The sequence below is a fragment of the Xenopus laevis genome, chromosome 6S (genome assembly GCF_017654675.1).
Source record: "Xenopus laevis strain J_2021 chromosome 6S, Xenopus_laevis_v10.1, whole genome shotgun sequence".
In the NCBI taxonomy this organism is placed as follows: Eukaryota; Metazoa; Chordata; class Amphibia; order Anura; family Pipidae; genus Xenopus; species Xenopus laevis.
The window spans coordinates 15,193,343-15,214,876 of record NC_054382.1 but is presented as its reverse complement, the minus strand read 5'-3'; the positions used below and the strand labels follow the sequence as shown (position 1 = coordinate 15,214,876).

Here is a 21,534-nt window from a genome sequence, read left to right as displayed (position 1 = left end):
GGGACAATTCACTTGGCACAGTATTACATATTGTATTGGGTTCAGCAGGTTGCCGACATGAACAGAGTTAGCAACGCGTGTATAAGTAAAGACGGCTGGGAAAAATCAAAGAAAAAGAAACGAATAATTCAGTAAGGAAGACAAACGCTGCACCGTCTATACACAGCTAAAGGTGGCCATACACGGGCCGATAAAAGCTGAAGACAGACCGAGTCGGCAACTTATTGGCCCGTGTATGGGGCCCTCCGACGGGCTTCCCCGATCGAGATCAATCGGATGGGACTAAAAATCCCGTTGAATCCCCCGATCCGACCGCCCGTTACAATTTGTTAGGATCAGATCGTTGGGCACTAGGGCCCACGATCGGATCAGCCCGATATTGCCCACCTCAAGGTGGGCATATCGGGGAGAGATCCACTTGTTTGGCGACATCGCTAAACGAGCGGATCTCTCTGTGTATGAGACAGAGAGATCCACTCATTTGTCGATGTCGAAAATCGGCCAGATCTCGATCGGGAAGCCCGTCAGGTGGCCCCATACACGGGCCAATAAGTTGCCGACTCGGTCTGTCGGCAGCTTTTATCGGCCTGTGTATGGTCACCTTTAGTCTCTACATGAAACCGTAGGGAAATAAGTCTCCCACTGCCTATAGCCCATAAGGATTAATAGAATGGGGCAAATTTACTGAAGGCTGACGCCAGCGAAAATTCGCCAAAACAGCAATTCGAAGGGACATTGCCAATTTACTAAAAGGCATAGAGGACCATTCACTAGTGAAAGAAGTTTCACGCTCTTTCACCAGGCGAATTTTCGCTCGGGCAAATGATTGTTACTCCACAAATTAATCAAGTGCGAATTTTCCACTAGGTTAACCTTTTCGCTAGTTTTCTTCTCCACCTTAGACCTGGCGAACTGATCCGATGAAGCTACATCCTCCTCAATCTTATGTCAGTGACATCATATCCTGTATGCCAAAAAGTTATAAAAAAAAAAAAAATACCTTTTTCATATTTTAATGTGTTTAAAAGTTATTACTGTTAAAAATGTGTGTGTTTATTCATTTTTTAATCATTTGAGGGGCATGTCACATTTGTTTTAGGGTGGGCTTACGTCTAGGACATTAGAGGATCTCTTTTGCTTCCTTGGACATGTGTAATAATAAGTGGCCACTTCAAGCATTTGCACCAACATCTTTAATAAAGACATATATACGACCTATATGTACCCGCCCTACTTAAATTGTGAGTGTGTTAACGAAGTGTCGCTAGGCAGAAAGTAGCGCTAGTGAAAGTTTGCTTAGAAAATGCCCATACCAACGAATTTTCGCTGGTGAAGGGTCTGTCTTGACGTAACTTCACATTTTGATAAATAAGCATATGCGTAATCATCCGTCTGTACATCAGAGGATTTCATCAGCCTCAGGTATTCATTTCTAGCATTTAGAAAAATGTTAAGACTATAGGAGGCAGTAGGTTTTGGAAGCTGCAATCTGTGTATCAGTGAAGGTTTAGGAGAATAAAATGTGACTGTGGTGCATATCAATCCACATCAATTATTGACAGCACGAGACAGTAGTTTCTTTTCTTAAAATGCCTTTATTAGGACATGACCCCAAACATTTGGCAACGTTTCAGACCGTCCTCGGTGGTGCATAGCAATACAACAAGAGCCCACTAGAGGGCATGCAAGGCTCAATATTGTTACTAGAGGCGCATTATAAACTGGTATTGAAGAGGAAAGTGTAAGGACACACGTTAGGAATCATATGCTGTTCCAAACTGCAGTAAAAGCATTTGGCAACAGATAACTGAGCCTGCTGGAATTTATAGAAGCCAACAGCAGAAGGGTCATGGAGTTAATGTCCGTGTAAAAGAAACCCATGCTGCACATCTGGCTCACACTCTTGTGGATATTGCAAATATTGCAGTGTGCCATACCATGGGGTACTGTGGGGATTTATAAAATTTGGGGTAATGGTCTTATAACAAGAAGTAACTCAATGCAGCAATATCCCTATTCCAAAGCTTAGCAAAGACAGAGCCATGCAGCACAGTGAGATGTGTTTAAGCAGCCATCCGTCAGAACCGAATTACAACAATTAAAACTGCAGTAATTAGAGTCTAACAATCCTATCTGCCACTGATGAGGGTAATAGGTGCTCAATAGCCATTATCAGAGCATGGGGCTATACCCAACAAAAGAACGTCAGGTTCTGCCAGGAGGAATTGTGGGAGTAAGTTACAGCTCTCTCCAATCATTGGCTGTTGTAACCTAGCATGCAGACGAGACCTTGGTTTGTGTGAGAGCACAGTGCTTCCTATGAGAGGGGTGGGATTTAGCTCTAAATATGGCAGCAATTAATTTTTGGGATAAACCAATGGTGCACAATAAAAGCGCCAATTTTTAGTTACAATATTACAACATCTTTTTTTTTTTTGCAAGTCCCACAAATATATCCTGCATTCTCCCATTTTATTTTCTGGATATTTTTTTTTTTTTAAGAGGACCTGCAAAGTTCCCTTTAAGTTTAAAGGAACAGTTCAGTGTAAAAATATAAACTGGGTAAATAGATAGGCTGTGCAAAATAAACAATGTTTCTAATATAGTTAGTTAGCCAAAAATGTAATGTACAAAGGCTGGAGTGACTGGATGTAGTGATGGGTGAATCTGTGCTGATTCGTTTGCCGGAAAATTCGTGCATTTACCGAAAGATTCACGAAAGGGCGAAAAATTCCAGGAAACACATTGAAGTCAATGGGCGTCAACGCGAGCGGAAATTTTTGCATGCGCGACTATTTTGTCAAAATGTATTAAAGCCAATGGGTGTCCGAATAATTTAGATGTGCAACAATTATATGCCCACGATTGATGCAAAAAAATTTTTGTTGAGTTTTTTTTTTACGTGAAGTTGTGCCTGCCGAACGTATTCGCCCATCTCTAACTGGATGTCTAACCAAATAGCCAGAACACTACTTCCTACTTTTCAGCTCTCTAACTCTGAGTTAGTCAGTGACTTTAAGGGGGGCCACATGGGACATAACTGTTCAGGGAGTTTGTAATTGATCCGCAGCATTCAGCTCAGATTCAAAAGCAACAGCCACCCTCCTTAAGCCTCTCATTGGTTATTGCCTGGTAACCAATCAGTGCAAAAGCAAGAGAGCTGAAAAGCAGGAAGTAGTGTTCTGGCTATTATGTTAGACATCCAGTCACTCCAGCCTTTATACATTGGCTAACTACATTTGTAACATTTTTTTATTTTGCACAGCCTATTTATTTACCCAGTTTTTATTTTTACACCGAACTGTTCTTTTAAAGGCACAGCCGTGATCTCAATAATATCTGAATTACATGTGTCACTGCCGGGCCTACATGGTCCCAATCTGACAATGGCAACAGCTGCTGGTAGAGCCACAAAGAACAAATTGATGGGTCTAATTCCTACAGTTTTATGACAGCTGGGGAGAAATGTAATTCCTAAGCACACCTTTGTAGTGAGTTACAGCAGCAGTTAGTCAGAAAGCAAACACAGAAGTCTATTCATGCACTTATTTAGGCAGGGGTCCCACTTTTTTTTTTTTTTTTTTTTTACCCATGAGGCACATTCAAATGTAAAGTTAGGGAGCAACACAATCATGAAAAAAGTTCTTGGGGAGGATACCAAATAAAGATTGTGATTATCAGCCTACTGCTGCCATAAACCTGTTTTTTATGCAACTAAAACTTGCCTCCAAGCCTGGAATTCAAAAATAATCACCTGCTTTGAGGCCACTGGGAGCAACATCCAAGGGGTTGGTGACAATATGTTGATCACAAGCCACTGATTGGGGATCACTGCTCTAGATACTATTGAACTAGGTTGCTAGCAGCTAGGGCAGGGGTCCCCAACCTTTTTTACCCGTGAGCCACATTCAAATGTAAAAAGATTTGGGGAGCAACACAAGCATGAAAAAGTCCCTTAGGGTGCCAAATAAGGGCTGTGGTTGGCTATTTGGTAGCACCTATGTGGACTGGTAGCCTACAAGAGGCTTTACTTGGCACTAGGGATGCACTGAATCCACTATTTTGGATTCGGTCGAACCCCAGAATCCTTTGCGAAAGATTCTACTGAATACTGAACAGAATATGAATCCTAATTTGCATATGTAAATTAGGGGTGCGAATTTCCTTCCCGTCCCTAATTTGCATATGCAAATAAGGATTCGGATTCAGCTAGGCAGAAGGATTCTGCCGAATCCTGCTGAAAAAGAGTGAACTGTGGCCGAATTCCTGAACCGAATCCTGGATTCGGTTCATCCCTACTTGGCATTTCGTTTTTATGCAATGAAAACTCGCCTGGAAGCATGGAATTCAAAAATAAGCCCCTGCTTTGAGGACACTGAGAGCGACATCCAAGGGGTTGGGGAGCAACATGTTGCTTACGAGCTACTGGTTGGGGATCACTGAGCTAGGGGAATCCTCTAAATAAGATGGCCCCATTCACTTGCATATTTAATGATTTCTTTACAACATGGGACCTGAAACTGAACATTGCACTTACGCTTTCCCAGCTAGAAGAGACTTTTTCTTGATTTTTATTTTCCTCCCCAGACCTTGAGCTGGGTGATTTCCATTCTCTACATTCTTTATGTCCCCTTCATTCCCAGTCTGTGTTGAGCAGACAAAGCACATTCTGTAAGAGCCACTTCCTTGCTGAGTTGGATAAGCAGCCGACTGGGTTTGGAAGGGAAAGCATTTGGTGGGCAGAGAAGAGCACAAGTCTCATACTCTATGCCAAGATCTGGCAGCCTGAGGTTAGGGTGAAATAACACATTATATCCTGGGGCAATCTACAGAGACACTGCCTGAGACAGAAAGGCTGGGGTCTATGCTAGGGTCCCAGATATGAGAACAGCAAAAAATTTAATTAAAAAAAACAGGAAATTCTAACACACAGTCCTCCATCAGTTGCACTAACAATCCAAGCATCCCACTCGGTAGGAAATCTTTTTCCCAAGGGTTCCTTCTTAATCAGTCCAGGGCAAAATGCAGCTTTATCATTCCTGTCAAGCCAATATGCAATTTGGGTCCATATATCTGGCAGGTTTATGATGAGAATCACATTGGAGAGTTGTTGAAGTCGTTTCCTGAAGGATCTGCATAGGCATGGGGCCTGGAAGCCAACCATTGGATTGGTCCGATTTGGCCCTGCACATGGGTGGCAAATACTTGCTGGTTTGGCAACCTTTGCTATACAGACATTCAAAGCACCAACCGCTATGGAAACCAGATAGACGTAAAGTCCCAAAATCCATAATTTTACACTAAAACAAAACAATAGATGGGCTGCATTAGATTGGGGATGTTGCTTGCATCACTATAGGCGACCATTCCTTTTTGGAAAATGTGGTTCATATGATACAGCAGCCAATCACAGCTCCTCCTGTAGCTCCCAGTCAGGTTCATCTATCTAAATGCCGATTCGTTGGCAGGGTTGGACTGGGAATCAAAATAGGCCCTGGTGTTTCAGGTACACAGAGGCTCAAACAGCCCCCCACCAGCCCAAAAAATAGTGTCTCTATGGCAATGTATAGCAGCCCCTCTGGCATTTGCCAAAACCCACAGATTGCCAGTCTGGGCCTGGCAAAATAGGGCAAATATCCATTGGTTAGGTTAGACAATGAAGTTGTGCAGCACGTAGTCCTCTTCTGAGGCGGATTCTGCATGATTGGCAAAGGGATCAGCCTGATTTGGGGCATAGAAAGTCCTATGAAACTAAGAAGAAAGTAAATCCTGGAGAGAATGTACCAACTCAGACCTTAAAAGGAACAGAATTTCCCTGCATGAGAGCCGAAAGAAAGTAATTGTTCAGTGTAAAAATAAAAACTGGGTAAATAGATAGGCTGTGCAAAATAAAAATGGTTCTAATATAGTTAGTTAGCCAAATATGTAATGTATAAAGGCTGGAGGGACCAGATGTGTAACATAACAGAACACTACTTCCTGCTTTTCAGCTTTCTTGGCTTCTACTGATTGGTTACCGGGCAGTAACCAATCAGAGACTTGGGGGGGGGCACATGAGTCATAACTGTTGCTTTTGAATCTGAGCTGCATGCTGAGGATCAATTGCAAACTCACTGAACAGTTAAGTCCCATGTGCCCCCCCCCTTCAAGTCGCTGATTAACTCAGAGTTAGAGCGCTGCAAAGCAGGAAGTAGTGTTCTGTTCTGTTCTGTTAGACATCCAGTCTCTCCAGCCTTTATACATTAAATTTTTGGCTAACTGACTTTATTAGAAACATTTTTTATTTTGCACAACCTATCTATTTACCTAGTTTTTATTTTTACACTGTTCCTTTAAAAGGCCACCTGCCAAGCAGCAGAGTGATAGAACTGTATTAAATTCCCTTCTAGAAGATGTAAGGCCACAGTAACCCTGCATTTTTGAAACACACACGCACTATAAATAGACTGCTGTAGAATATGGATATGCTGCACTCAGCTGTGAATGACATGGAATGAATGCTGGCTCAATAGGCCGGCTGCATAGACCATAAGCTTATTCTATAGATTGCCATGAACTGACCAAAGAACAGGACAGGCTCAAATCTAATAAATTGCCTTGTTAATAAATGAAATAAGCCACACAGGGAGGGACCACCATGAAAGTTTACAATGCAATGTTCAGACATCTTGCCAGGTTTTTTTTACAGTCTGTAATGATGGCCCTTGTGAATAATACAAAATTCACAGTCCAAATATAGAGAAAGTGCTTGGGTCCTTTTTGACTACGTTCTGCAGATTTGGTTCGGGGAGGGGGGGTGGCGTCGTATTTCCTTGCAGGTACATGAATGCATAAAGCTGAGGCCGGGGCTGCTGAAATGCGACTCTGGGAATAAATAAGGCAAACATCAATATTTTGATCAGCGGGAGTAGGTTTTCCCTGTAATGAGATCCTGCAATGGAATAGTGAATGTGGCTCTGTTACTGAATTATGGATCAGTCTGTGTGTGCAAGGATAACCTTGTGTAACCTGCCGTATCCATGTAATTCCCTTATACAACAGGATCTGATCTTCCATTATTCACGTGCTGCACTACTTGATTGACTAACAACCTATAACTAACCCATATAACTAACAACATCCAGAAAAATACAGTTTGGGGCACTGCGGGTGGGCCCCTCCGTATTGGGCTGCGGGTTTTGGGCTGCGGGTGGGCCCCTCCGTATTGGGCTGCGGGTTTTGGGCCCCTCCGTATTGTGTGTGTGTGTATATATATATATATATATATATATACACATACATATATATATATATATATATATATATATATATTATATATATATATATATACACATACATATATATATATATATATATATATATATATATATATATATATATATATATATATATATATATATATATATATATATATATACACACACACATATATATATATATACACACACACACACATATATATATATATATATATATATATATACATATACATATACATACATATATACATATACACACACACACACATATGTAGGCTGCACACCTTAAAAAACAATGTTAGACCTGTGTCTCAAGAGAGATAAACTGTGTGCTGTCAATGATAGCACTCACAAATGCAAAAATATAAAAAAAAGTCATAAATACATATATTTTCCAAGATAACATTAGTATACAAAATTATTATTCAAGTATAATAAAAACTTTTGGTGATTATATATATATATATATATATATATATATATATATATATATATAAAATAAAACCGCACTCCAAGGCCTAGAGATGAAAAAAATGGAAAATTTTATTTCAACGTTTCGGCACACTCACAGGACTTCCATAGTGAAAAAAAGATTATAAGCTGTCCTCAGGAAGTGTATATGGTACCAGGTGCTGCTGCTGTATCAATTATTCAAATATCCATTGGAAGTTAGCAGCGCACACTGGAATTTTTAAAAGGTTTCATTTGTCAAGTATTAAAATAATAATATCTAAAAAATGATTCCAAATCCTATTTTATCACATTAGTCAAGCAAAATTAACTTTAATTACGCTGTATAAATTATTTGAATCTTGTTTCCTTCAGTCTGGGAATTCATAATTATAACAAGCAGGCAGGAGCCATTTTGTGGACACTGTTATTAAGACAAGTCTTGTATCATCTCAGAATCTTGTTTGTGCACCAGAATGGGGGACCTGATGTCCATCCCCATGCCCTGGCTACACAATTAAATGGTAAAGAGAGAGAGGGAATGTGGGGAGAGCAGTGACATCTAGGAAGTGCTGAATGGAAAGTGAAAGTAATTGTCTAAAGGCATAGAGGAGGGGCAGACAATTTTTGATTGACAGCTGAGATTTTTAAACGAGTTTACAACAGCTATGAATGCTTTAATAAAAAAAAAAAGAATTTGTATTTCATGTTTAATTTGGAAAGGACTTTTACTATACAGATTTGTGTGTCTGGGTGACAGGTCCACTTTAAGCAATTGGCCAAAGCGGAATGCAGTCCCTGCTGAATTTTTTTGGCTGTTCCTACCATCAAGATGAAGACGACTAGGGTGAAAAAAAAAAAAAGGGAAATTAATTAAATATGAGAAACTGCTTGTTGATATAAGAAAACTATGGGGATGACTTTTCTGGGCCCCATTTATAGTTAAAGGGATGATCTCAGACCTGTATGTGTATGACTGTGTATGATACAGTTATATTCGCTTATTCTGTACTACGAATGAAGCATTTCCATTCACCCTGAGTGTATTTGGCCTGTAGGAAAGCGATGATTAATTTCCCTTGACGCCAGTTGTGCTGCCTGTGCACAAGCCATGATCCCAGAATTCCTAGGCAACAATTGGTGCATTATTGTGCGGCACTGGATATTGTGTAGGCACAAAAGGGCACAATTCCAGTGTCTGCACAAGTGTGTATGAATACTCAGTGGAAAGGTTCCTGGCGTTCCCAGCGACGTGCCGTGAGCTGCCTCACCAATCCAGACTTACAGGTCTTGCCGGATGCCACATGAAGCAAGATCTGCTCTCTGCTCGTTTCGAGTCTGTCGGGGAACTTAATTGCATTACTCAATCTCCTTTGTGCATAGGAAATTGGCCAAAGACGTGCTTGAGTCACAACAATAGCGCTTCACTTTACTTGACAAGGTTTCTTCTCTGAAAAGAAGCTGCGAGCACTTAAATAGAATGGGGTTTTGTGCCAGCAGCCGGCCAAAGCTATGGGGACGTGCGGGAAATTATTTCAGAAGGAATTGAGGAAACAAAACCTCCTTCTGCTCTAAACCTATTGCTGTGTTTTAGTTAGAACCAGAGCAGCTGCCTGGGAAGCCCCCCACGCTATGTGTTCATAAGGATTGGGGAAAGCACTTTAACTGCGGCACATCGGTCTGGAGTTTCACAGGCAGCAGTTTTAGGGAAGAGACACACGTGGAGATTCGAGGAGTTTAATCGCCCGGCGGCAAATCGCCTCTTCATCGGGCGACTACTCTACCCGAACTGCCTTCTCACCAGCTAGAATCGAAATTGCCGTTGGGATGGCACTTGGAGCACTTCATTTTCCGAATTCGCACGAAGTTTCCTCATAAGGGCGGAAAATGAAGCATTCTGAGTGCCAGAAAAGGCGATTTGTCGACGGGTGACCAAATCTCCCCGAATCTCCATGTGTTCACTGTCCTTAGGGCATGTACAGAGGTTAGTGCCAGGACACACTGACATAGTTACATAGTTAAATCGGGTTGAAAAAAAGACAAAATCCATCAAGCTCAACCCCTCAAAATAAAAACCCAGCCTCCATACTCTCACATAAACCCATATCTATACGAACTATAGAGTTTAGTATCACAATAGCCTTTGATATTATGTCCGTCCAAAAAATCATCCAAGTCCCTCTTATAGTCATTAACTGAATCAGCATCACAACATCACCCGGCAGTGCATTCCACAACCTCACTGTCCTGACTGTGAAGAACCCTCCACGTTGCTTCAAATGAAAGTTCTTTTCTTCTAGTCTGAAGGGGAGGCCTCTGGTACGGTGATCCACTTTATGGGTAAAAAGGTCCCCTGCTATTTGTCTATAATGTCCTCTAATGTACTTGTAAAGTGTAATCATGTCCCCTCACAAGCGCCTTTTTTCCCCAGAGAAAACAACCCCAACCTTGACAGTCTCCCCTCATAATTTAACTCTTCCCTCCCTCTAACCAGTTTAGTTGCACTTAGTCTCTGCACTCTCTCCAGCTCATTTATATCCCTCTTACTCCAGATGAGGCCTCACCAGGGACCTATAAAGAGGCATAATTATGTTTTCATCCCTTGAGTTAATGCCCTTTTTTATGCAAGACAGAACTTTATTTGCGTAAATGGCCACAGAATATGACAAACATGCTAAAGGAAAACTATACCCCTCAAACAATGTAGGTCTCTATAAAAAGAAATTGAATAAAACAGCTCATATGTAAAATCCTGCTTCATGTAAATAAACCATTTTCATAATAATATACTTTTTTAGTAGTATGTGCCATTGGGTAATCATAAATAGAAAATGTTTTTTAAAAATAAGGGCCGTCCCCTGGGATCGTACGATTCATTGTGCACACAACCATACCAACAAACCATACATGTTAGGTCACATGAGCCAATTAACAGAGTTGTGTCTTTTGCTTCCTCACTTCTTCCTGTTACAGTTAGAACTGCAGTATTTCTGGTCAGATGATCTCTGAGGCAGCACACAGACCATCACGAAATGGTGGCTCAAGGCAAGAGATGTAAAAGGGCAATATTTACTAAGATATATATTCCAGTTTGGTAAGATTCTTTAATATGCCACTTAATATGAGGTAAACTGTCGCTTAAAGGGATACTGTCGTGGGGAAAACATTCTTTTCAAAAGTCACTTGACCAGGGGCAGCTGGGAAATTGACAAAATGTCTAGCCCCATGTCAGATTTCAAAATTGAATATAAAAAAATCTGTTTGCTCTTTTGAGAAATGGATTTCACTGAGGAATTCAGCTGAAGCAGCACTATTAACTGATTCGTTTTCAAAAATTTTTTTTTCCCATGACAGTATCCCTTTAAGTATTCATTTAGGGGGTATAGTTTTCCTTTAAGAGGGCTTTTGGGGTACAGCCAAAATCAAATATGGGTGCTCAGACAAAGGTAAATGCTGCTTGTCCTGTTTTTGTATGTTCCCTTATTTAATCGGATGCCACATTCTAGTCACTATAAAAAGTACAATCAATATAAACGGTATGTGTAAGCTTTGTTTGTAAAAAAATAGGGAACATTTTTGAGTCAATAAAGCATTTATTCATAGGCTGCACAGCAGCTCCATAAGGCATAAAATGTGTTAGGCTACTATCCAAGTCCTAATCAATAACATTTTAATCCTTAAAGGGATTCTGTCATGATTTTTATGATGTCTTTTTTATTTCTGAATTACCCCGTTTAAACTGCAAATAATTCACTCTACAACATAAAATTTAATTCCTGAACCAGCAAGTGTATTTTTTTAGTTATAATATTGGTGTGTAGGTGCATCTCAGGTCATTTTGTCTGGTCATGTGCTTTCAGAAAGAGCCAGCACTTTAGGATGGAACTGCTTTCTGGCAGGCTGTTGTTTCTCCTACTCAATGTAACTGAATGTGTCTCAGTGGGACCTGGATTTTACTATTGTGTGTGTTGTTCTTAGATCTACCAGGCAGCTGTTATCTTGTTAGGGAGCTGCTACCTGGTTACATTCCCATTGTTCTGTTGTTAGGCTGCTGGGGGGAAGGGAGGGGTTGATATTACTCCAACTTGCAGTACAGCAGCAAAGAGTGACTGAATTTCATCAGAGCACATGATTGGGGGCAGCTGGGAAACTGTGCGTTTTGTGGCCAACCCCCCCTAATTATCATGTTCATTTTACAAAATTTGACAGGTTATGAGAGTTTGATCACATTTCTGTGTTTTTTGCGTTATTACAGTTTTGCTAATGAAGGTGAATTGCCCTTGGGGCGTCTAATCTCTCCCCTAAATGCCTTCCTGCCAGCTAGAATGTAAATCGCCGGCAGGATGGCACTCAGAACGCTTCATTTTCCAAAGTTTCCTCATGAGACAATTTCAGGCGACTTCAGGAAAACGAAGCGTTCCAAATTGTCTCACGAGGAAACTTCAGCCGACCAGCGAAATCACCAGCGGGAAGGCATTTAGGGGATCTTAGTCACCCGAAGAAGAGGCGACTAATCTCCCCCAGTAGCCTCCTCTGCCACCACCCTTAAGCTGTAAATCATAGTTTCCCCAAGACACCTGCTTATCTTAAATCGTTACAGTTGATTCTTTGCTTATCTTAAATTGTTACAAAATTATCTAAGTGCACCTGCCACATATTCTGGGCTATCTGCCAAAAGTCCATTAAGTTAGAAACGTTGTATCTTTTTGTGGCTGTTCAGTGCAGAGAAAGTCGGGACTTTTCAGTACAAATGCGGGACTGTGGGCTGATCTGTCAAAATCAGGACTGTCCCGACAAAATCGGGACAGTTGGGAGGTATGCAGTGGGTGAGCACCCCAGAACCCAGGTGATGTGCCATGTGACTCTCAGCACGTCAATAAAGTCATTGTATCTGTACCTGATTGAGCTACAATCTCAAGTCCCTGGTGGAGTTTAAATAACCATTTCCTCGTGTAGCTGAGCAGCTTATATCGCATGTTGTTATGATACGGCTGTTATTTAGCATGCGACAGAGCCCATACAGACATTCCAGCGCAGGTCGTTCAGCATATACAGGAGCACGCAGCTCCTTGGAATTCTGACTCAAAAAAACTAAATATTTATTATTTAGCGTTTGGACTTGTTCAACCTTGTTTCAAATAAGTAAAAAAAAAAAAAAAGGAGAACAGGAGAACAAACTGGGTCAGGTGAATGATTCATCCATCAGCAGCGGTTCCCATGCCTGAAATCCGACTTGTGCCAACACCTACTCCAACAACAACTGCACATTCCAGCCCATAAACCAACCGCTGAATCACATGACCTGTCAGAACATCAGGATTTCTAATGCTACTACATGAACTTCTGCCTCTTAAAGGGGAACGGACACTATTTGACTCAGCCTTTTACGTGTATTTTCCACCGACAGATTTTACCTTCTCTAATTAGCAACAGCAGCAACTGATAAACTGCATGGTTGAGCTGTTTGCAGCAGGACAAAATGTTAGGGTAATGGCCAATGGGGAGATTTAATTGCCCACAATAAATCTGCACAACCGCAGTTGACTAATCCTGAACCACTTTCCCACTGGTGAATATGTAACTCGCTGGTGGGAAAACACACACACGTCACTTTGTTTTTTAGGAGGTCACAAAAAGTTTCCTCGCAAGGAAAGGGATACTGTCATGGGGGAAAAAAAATATTTTCAAAATGCATCAGTTAATAGTGATTCTCCTGCAGAATTCTGCACTGGAATCTGTATATCAAAAGAGCAAATGAAAACCAGCATCCATATATGCACACACTTACACCGACCCCTCCATTACACTCACATTAACTGCACATAACAATATCTTTACTAATTGTAGATTTTAGCATCACAATAGCCTTGGATATTATGCTTGTCTAAGAAATCATCCAAGCCTCTATTAAAGGAGAACTCAACCCCCACTAATAAAACCCCTACATAGAACCCTACATAATTCCCCCTCCCTGCATAGGTGTTAACACCAATAATTGCCCTAATCCTTTACTCGCCTATAAGTAAAGAGTAAACACCGCGGAGCTCATGGGCGACATTTCCCGGCTCTTCGGAAATTGCCGAAGGGAAGGAAGAGGAACCGAAGAATACAGAAGAACCGGAAAATGTCGCCCATGAGCTCCGATGTGCTTACTCTGCACCTATAGGCGAGTAAAGGATTAGGGGCACTTATTGGTGTTAACACCTTTGCAGGGAGGGGGAACTGTGTAGGGTTCTAGGTAGGGGTTTTTATAAGTGGGGGGTTTAGTTCTCCTTTAAAGGCATTAATTGAACCGAACATCTCAACATCACCCGGCAGTGCATTCCCCAACCTCACTATCCTCACTGTGAGGAACCACCTTCGTTGAAGTTCTTTTTCTCTAGTCTGAAGGGGTGGCTTCAGGTACGGTGAACTACTTTACGGATAAAAATGTCCCCTGTTATTTACTTGTAAAGTATAATCATGTCCCCTCTTATTATCCAGAGAGAACAACCCCAACCTTGACAGTCTACCCTCTTCTATCCCTCTAAACTGTTTAGTTGCATGTCACACACTCTCTCCAGTTCATTTAAATTAAAGATTTTCCCAGAAAACGATCAATTGTATGTATCCACTACAGACACAAACTGCATGGCAAGGGAATAAACGCCACTTACCCTATCTTTGTCATCAGCCACATCGCATAGAATATCGTCAAGATCCAAAATGCCCCCGTCACCATGTTCCAAACGATGAACTTGTATCCAATATCCAGGATCCTGAGAAAGGAACACAGCAAAGGGTTAGAGGTTCTCTGAGCCAATCACCACATTATACTGGGTGTTCACATTAATGCTTATATAATCCCACAAGCTGTGTGTTCTTGTTACAGTTGTAATTGAGATATACCTGGTGATAGATTGGTGACAGAGTTGGTACGTTACTGGATCTGTGGCACTAAATAAACATCTTCCAGCTATCCAAGAGGCTGCCTTAGCATTTAGAATCCATTCCCAATAAAACAATCCCGATTTACTGGCCTGAGACATCAGGGAGATTAACCACAAGTTGACAGACTCCCAAAGTCAATGTTTAAAGGGATTCTGTCATGATTTTTATGGTGTAGTTTATATTTCTAAATTACACTGCAAATAATTCACCCTATAATATAAAATGTAATTCCTGAACCAGCAAGTGTATTTTTTTAAGGTGGCCATAGACTCCAAGATCCGCTCGTTTGGTCGACATCGCCAAACGAGCGGATCTTTCCCCGATATGCCACTAAACTGCATGGCTATATCGGGGGTAATTCGAACGTTCGGCCGTATGGGCGAATGATCGAATTACGATGCGCTAAGCGGCTCCGACGGGTCGGTCGGGTAAAAATCCAACCTTCCCGATCGATATCGTGGCCAGATATCGATCGGGAAGACCCGTCGGAAGCCCCCCATACACGGGAAGATAAGCTGTCAAATCGGTCCAAACGACCGATATCGGCCCGTGTATGGCCACCTTTAGTTGTAATATTGGAGTGTAGGTGCATCTCAAATACCCCGGTTTTACCAGTGCAGGGCAACAGTATATAATTTATTCTTTACTTAAAAACTAGGGATGCGGCCTTTATCAGCAGGATTCGGCAGGATTCGGGTTCGGCCGAATCCTTCTATCCGAATCCAGGATTAAGTTCGGGATTCGGCCTTTATCAACCGAATCCTAATTTGCATATGCAAATTAGGGTCGGGAGGGAAATTGCGTGACTTTTTGTCAGAAAACAAGGAAGTAAAAAAAAATGTTTTCCCCTTCCCGCCCCTAATTTGCATATGCAAATTAGGGTTCGGATTCGGTTCGGTATTCGGATCTTTCGCAAAGGATTCGGGTGTTTGGCCGAATCCAAAAAAGTGGATTCGGTGCATCCATATTAAAAACACTTTCATTTTTTATGTTACTGTGCCTTTAAATGAGCGCATTCATCAGGTTTAATTGAAAAGAATAACATTTGGCCAGGGAAAACTAATATTATTTCTGTCCAAATGCCAGGTATTGGCTTACACTTTCATTAACTTTTCCCAAAGTAAGTTTGTTCATTAGAGCAAATGAAAAGTGAAGGGCCATGTAGTGCCTGTTTATTAGAGGCCATCAAATACAGATGCCAAGCTGGAGAGAATACACAGAGAGGCACAGAACACCTGGAAAAACAATTTGCTCAGGAACCGAAGTTTTATTGCACATTGTTGAACCCTGTTGAACATTACTATAATAATACAGTAATAATTTACTGTCCCAGAGCCAGAAGTTTCCTTCTTGTGCTATAGAAATGTGTGAATTAACAAGATCAGACAAGAAGGACCCACAATTAACCATAACAATCCAGAGAAGAGGGAAAGAAACCCAAAGAAAGCAAACTTCTAGGGAGCAAGGCTGAAGTTAACAAAATAAGGAATTCCAAAGGACTCAAAAAAAAAAAAAAAAATCAGAGAAACCCAACCAGCAGCCCTGAAAAAATGCAGCCTAATCGTTCCTTCTGAGTTATAAGCACAGAGTGTGAGGACACAGGTTAAATACTGTACCAGCCTGAGGGCTGGATTTTAAAGGGATACTGTCATGGGAAAACATGTTTTTTCAGTTAATAGTGCTGCTACAGCAGAATTCTGGGCTGAAATCCATTTTTCAAAAGAGCAAACCGATTTGTTTATATTCAATTTTGAAATCTGACATGGGGGCTAGACATATTGTCAGTTTCCCTGCTGCCCCCAGTCATGTGACTTGTGCTCTGATAAACTTCAGTCACTCTTTACTGCTGTAATGAAAGTTGGAGTGATATCACCACCCTTCCCCCCCCCCAAGCTGCCTAACAAAAGAACAATGGAAAGGTAAACAGATAGCAGCTCCCTAACACAAGATAACCACTGCCTGGTAGATCTAAGAACAACACTCAATAGTAAAATCCAAGTCCCACGGAAACTGATTCAGTTGCATTAAGTAGGAGAAATAACAGCCTGCCAGGAAGTAGTTCCATCCTAAAGTGCAGGCACAAGTCAAGTGACCAGGGGCAGCTGGGAAATTGACAATATGTCTAGCCCCATGTCAGATTTCAAAATTGAATATAAAAAAAAATCTGTTTGCTCTTTTGAGAATTGGATTTCAGTGCCGAAGTCTGCTGTAGTAGCACTATTAACTGATGCGTTTTGGGAAAAAAACATGTTTTCCCATGACAGTATCCCTTTAAGAGTGTCAGTGAGACTGCACATGGTCAGTGAGCTCGGAGTTTGAGGCTTATAACAAAGCAGCCTGGAACATGTGTTGTAAATCAGTCGAAAATAAGATCTTCACTGCTAAAGAGCTACAGTTACCTTAAAGAAACCCAAAACATAATGTAAAATATTATCCTACTCCTTTAAGGTGGTGGCACATACTACAAGGCTTGAAACTCCTGGAAACCCCATCTTCCTAGTATTTGATAAAAAGTGGAATCTTCATCAGTGTGTGCTGGAACCAGGAGCAGAAGATAAAAGGTGAAATCTATTATACCCTGGATAGGCGAGTATTACGTTCTAGCATGGGACACTGAGAACTCTTAAAGGAACAGTTCAGTGTAAAAATAAAAACTGGGTAAATAGATAAGCTGGGCAAAATAAAAAATGTTTCTAATATAGTTAGTTAGCCAAAAATATAATGTATAAAGGCTGGAGTGACCGAATGTCTAACATAACAGAACACTACTTCCTGTTTTTCAGCTCTCTAACTCTGAGTTAGTCAGCGACTTGAAGGGAGGCCACATGGGACATAACTGTTCAGTGAGTTTGCAATTGATCCTCAGCATTCAGCTCAGATTCAAAAGCAACAGGTATGACACATGTGGCCCCCCTAAAGTCACTGATTGGTTACTGCCTAGTAACCAATCAGAGGAAACCAAGGGAGCTGAAAAGCAGGAAGTAGTGTTCTAGATATTATGTTAGACATTCAGTCACTCCAGCCTTTATACATTACATTTTAGGCTAACTAACTATATTACGAACATTTTTTATTTTGCACAGTCTGCCTATTTACACCGTTTTTATTTTTATACTGAACAATTCACTTAAACAGATACAGGCCACAAAATGGACATCAGTACTGTCCAAATAGAAGCCTGTGGGCTGAGGGTAAATCTTCTGCATTAGTCCCACAGGGTCAGACCCCACCCAACCCCAGGGGCATAATTCTTTGTTGCTAAGACTGGAGAGATGTGACCTTTTGATTTTTTGGAAACACTGTTGACTTCCTATTTTCTAGCCCCTGGGGGAGCGTGCCTTGGCAGAAAAGTGAAATAGCTTTCCATTGTAGGAATCCCTGCCAAAAACCAAACACACTTCTATTCATAAAGATAGAAAACAGACTGTGTTGCATCACATGCATGTGGAATGGCTAGAGTTCCGAGGCACCATGCAGAAATCGGGATTCCCACTCTGATGCATCATAACTTCAATTCATCTTTCATTCACAAGCATCAAAGTCTTTATTCTACAGAGTGCCAAGCTGGAAAGTACAAGGGTAGTGTCATAACACAGTAACAGCTTTCTTCAGTTAGCCTTTGTATTTTTTTTTTTTTATTATTATTTGTATTTTTTATATTTTTAGTATTTTCAACCTGTTATTTGTCAGGTCATTGACAGGACAACATAGAGTAGAGTCCAGCGCTGGTCCATTTTTTGGAACCCATAGCCGACCCGTACCCGCAACCCACATTGCTACCCGCTTGGACCTGCTAACCGACCCGTAAGTACCTTTTCCGCAACCCAGACCCGCGACCCGCTGACCATCAAGAATCAGGAAGTGCTGTCATTGTAAACTGGAAGTGACATCATTGGAAGTAGGCGTGATCAGAAAAAACGGAGTAAAACAGGAAGTGCGGTCATTGTAAACCAGAAGTGACCATCATCGGAAGACCGCGGCCTGACCAGCTACCCGCTAACCCCGCCGACCCGTGTCTATACTTGCACCCGGAACTTCTATCCGCAACCCGCAGGTTTTTGTGGGTAACCCGTGAGTACCTGACCCGCTGCAGGACTCTAACATAGAGACTGGGGGCTCTGTTTAAAGGGCACCTGTCACATGAAATTGCTTACCCCACCAGTGGTGCAAGCATCTAGAGGCCACACTCCCATTGGGGGGAAAAGTTGGGCGACACCCATGCACATAGGGAGTGCTTGTTAGGATCATCCAAAGCAACTTCATCACACAGACACACGTGCATAATGAGCCAAAATAAGCTGCCAGGCTCTGTGTGGTACTGGGCTTGGGGTACTGCTCCATTCCTGCAGAGTTTAGTACACTAACATAAGAATCCCCTGTCAGATCCCAAATGGGAAAGCCTGTCTGCATAACAAAGTAAACTATGGGCAACAATGGCTTTAAGAAGGGGTTGGATGGTGTTTTGCAAGTGAGGGAATACAGAGTTATGGAAGATAGCTCATAGTACAAGTTGATCCAGGGACTAGTCCTATTGCCATCTTGAGTCAAGAAATATTTTTTTCCACCTCTGAGGCAATTTGGAGAGGCTTCAGATGAGGTTTTTTTTTTTGCCTTTCTCTAGATCAACTAGCACATGGGTGCCCAAAAGGTAGATGGGGATCTACCAGTAAACCTTTAGCTGGTGATCAGTAGATCTCAAGACACTGTCAACAAACATCATGTCAAAATCACCCTCCTGTTAGAGTCCTGCAGCGGGTCGGGTACCCGCGGGTACCCGCGGGTTACCTGCAAAAACCTGCAGTACCATGCGGGTTTTTCATTGAAGTTCAAGGTGCGGGTATACCCGCGGGTCGGCGGTTCTGCGGGGTTGCGGGTCGGGCTGCGGGTCTTCTCAATATCAATATTTGCTCCTTTTTTCTGGTCACGTCCACTTCCGATGATGTCATTTCCGGTACACAATGACAGCACTTCCGGTTTTACTCCCTTTTTCCTGATCATATCTACTTCCGATGATGTCACTTCCGGTTTATAATGACAGCACTTCCTGATTCTTGATGGTCAGCGGGTCGCGGGTCCGGGTTGCAGAGAAGGTACTTTCGGGTCGGGTCGGGTTGCGGGTCCAAGCGGGTAAGAATGCGGGTTGCGGGTGCGGGTTGCGGATTGCAGGTTGCGGGTACGGGTCGGGTTCGGGTCCCAAAAAATGGACCCGCGCAGGACTCTACCTCCTGTTTCATGATATTTAGTCAGATATTTATTATGTTAAGTTTACAAATAGGTGTTTGTTAAAGGAACAGTAACACCAAAAAATGAAAGTGTTTTTAAGTAATGAAAATATCATGTAGTGTTGCCCTGCACTGGTAAAACTGTTCTGTTTGCTTCAGAAACACTACTATAGTTCATATAAGCAAGCTGCTGTGTAGCAATGGCGGAAATTGAAAAACGGCTATATGGCACAGGTTAACTAATGGATAATAGATAACACCATTAGACAGACAGAGCTTATCTGCTACCTACTGTGTAATCTGAGTCTTTTCTCCTTTGAATGGCTGCCCCCATTGCTACACAGCAGCTTATTTATGTAAACAATAATAGTGTTTCTTAAGCAAACACAGAAGTTTTACCAGTGCAGGGCAACACTACATTATATTTTCATTACTTTAAAACACTTATTTTTTGATGTTACTGTTCCTTTAAAGGAAAGCCTAAAATTAAGTAAGCTTCATCAGAAAGGTCTATATAAATATACCAGTAAACCCTCAAAGTAATGCTGCTCTGAGTCCTCTGTCAAAAAAACCCCTAATTTCTTTCCTTCTATTGTGTACTCATGGGCTTCTGTATCAGACTTCCTGTTTTCAGCATAAACCTCCAGGGCTTGGGCTTGAGCATGCTCAGTTTTCTACTCTCCCTCTGTCACTCCCTTTTCCACCTCCCTCCTCCACTCCCTGCTGTAATCTGAGCCCAGCGTTATGAGTGAGCAGGGAGAGACTCAGGCAGGAAGTGATGCCACACCCAGCTAATATGGCAGCTGCTATGCTAAACAGAGAGAGCTTCTAGAGCTCTCTCAAGTATGGTAAAGAATTCTGCAGAATAAATACAATGTTATAGCTTGCACTATTGTGGCTAATTTATTGTCAATAAGCTGCTGTGGTAGCTTTCCTTCTCCTTTAAATATAATATAAATTATCTTATAAATCAATATCATATTTATGTATTATTTTCCATGCAAGAGAACACTAATGCTTTTATGGATGTAGATCATAATTGGACAACATCACTAAAAGTAGACCTCACATTAGCAACGTACGGGCACTCCTGAATCAGCAGTTAGGCAGGTTATATATAGACTTAAGCTTGAACTTGATAGATGTGTGTCTTTTTTCAAGCTAACTTAGTTTTACTATGTAACCAGGAGCCGTCAAGGGGGATTTGAAATTTGGAGGGAGCAGTCAGGACTGCAGATATATGCAAAAGGCAGACCGTATCATCATCATTAATTCACACAGCACTAGCAAGTTACTTGTCACTTTACAATGATTTATATTAAAGGGGAACTCCACAAAAACATAACTTAAGCTTTCTGAAAAGTAAACAATTTCAAGCAACTTTGCAATATATACTGTCCTGCCGGAGCAATATTGTGCTGGCATTATGGTATTGCACAGAAGCATATAAATGTCACCTGAAAAAGCTTTGCAGAATGCTTAAAGGCTTTGGTCATAACAGAAAAGTGTATGTTAAGGGGGAAGTTCGCTTTTACATGACATTTTTGTATGTTACAGAAGGAACAAGCCCTTGAAGAGACTGTACAGCAGTAACTGTATAAACTGCCCATTATACACAATAAAAAAGAGAGAGATCATGAGGTCACAGTATCATTCACGGACTATAAACAGAA

The 21,534-nt window shown here is 41.5% G+C and overlaps 1 protein-coding gene across 9 annotated transcripts in view; it reads right to left on the bottom strand.

Moving 5' to 3' along the window:
- pard3.S (par-3 family cell polarity regulator S homeolog) overlaps positions 1-21,534 on the bottom strand; it is a 396,021-nt gene that overhangs the window by 325,012 nt on the left and 49,475 nt on the right. For all 9 annotated transcript variants that reach the window (XM_018268701.2, XM_018268703.2, XM_018268699.2 and 6 more), the window contains 1 exon segment: positions 14,366-14,467. In XM_018268701.2, coding sequence (XP_018124190.1) covers positions 14,366-14,467 — 102 coding nt within the window.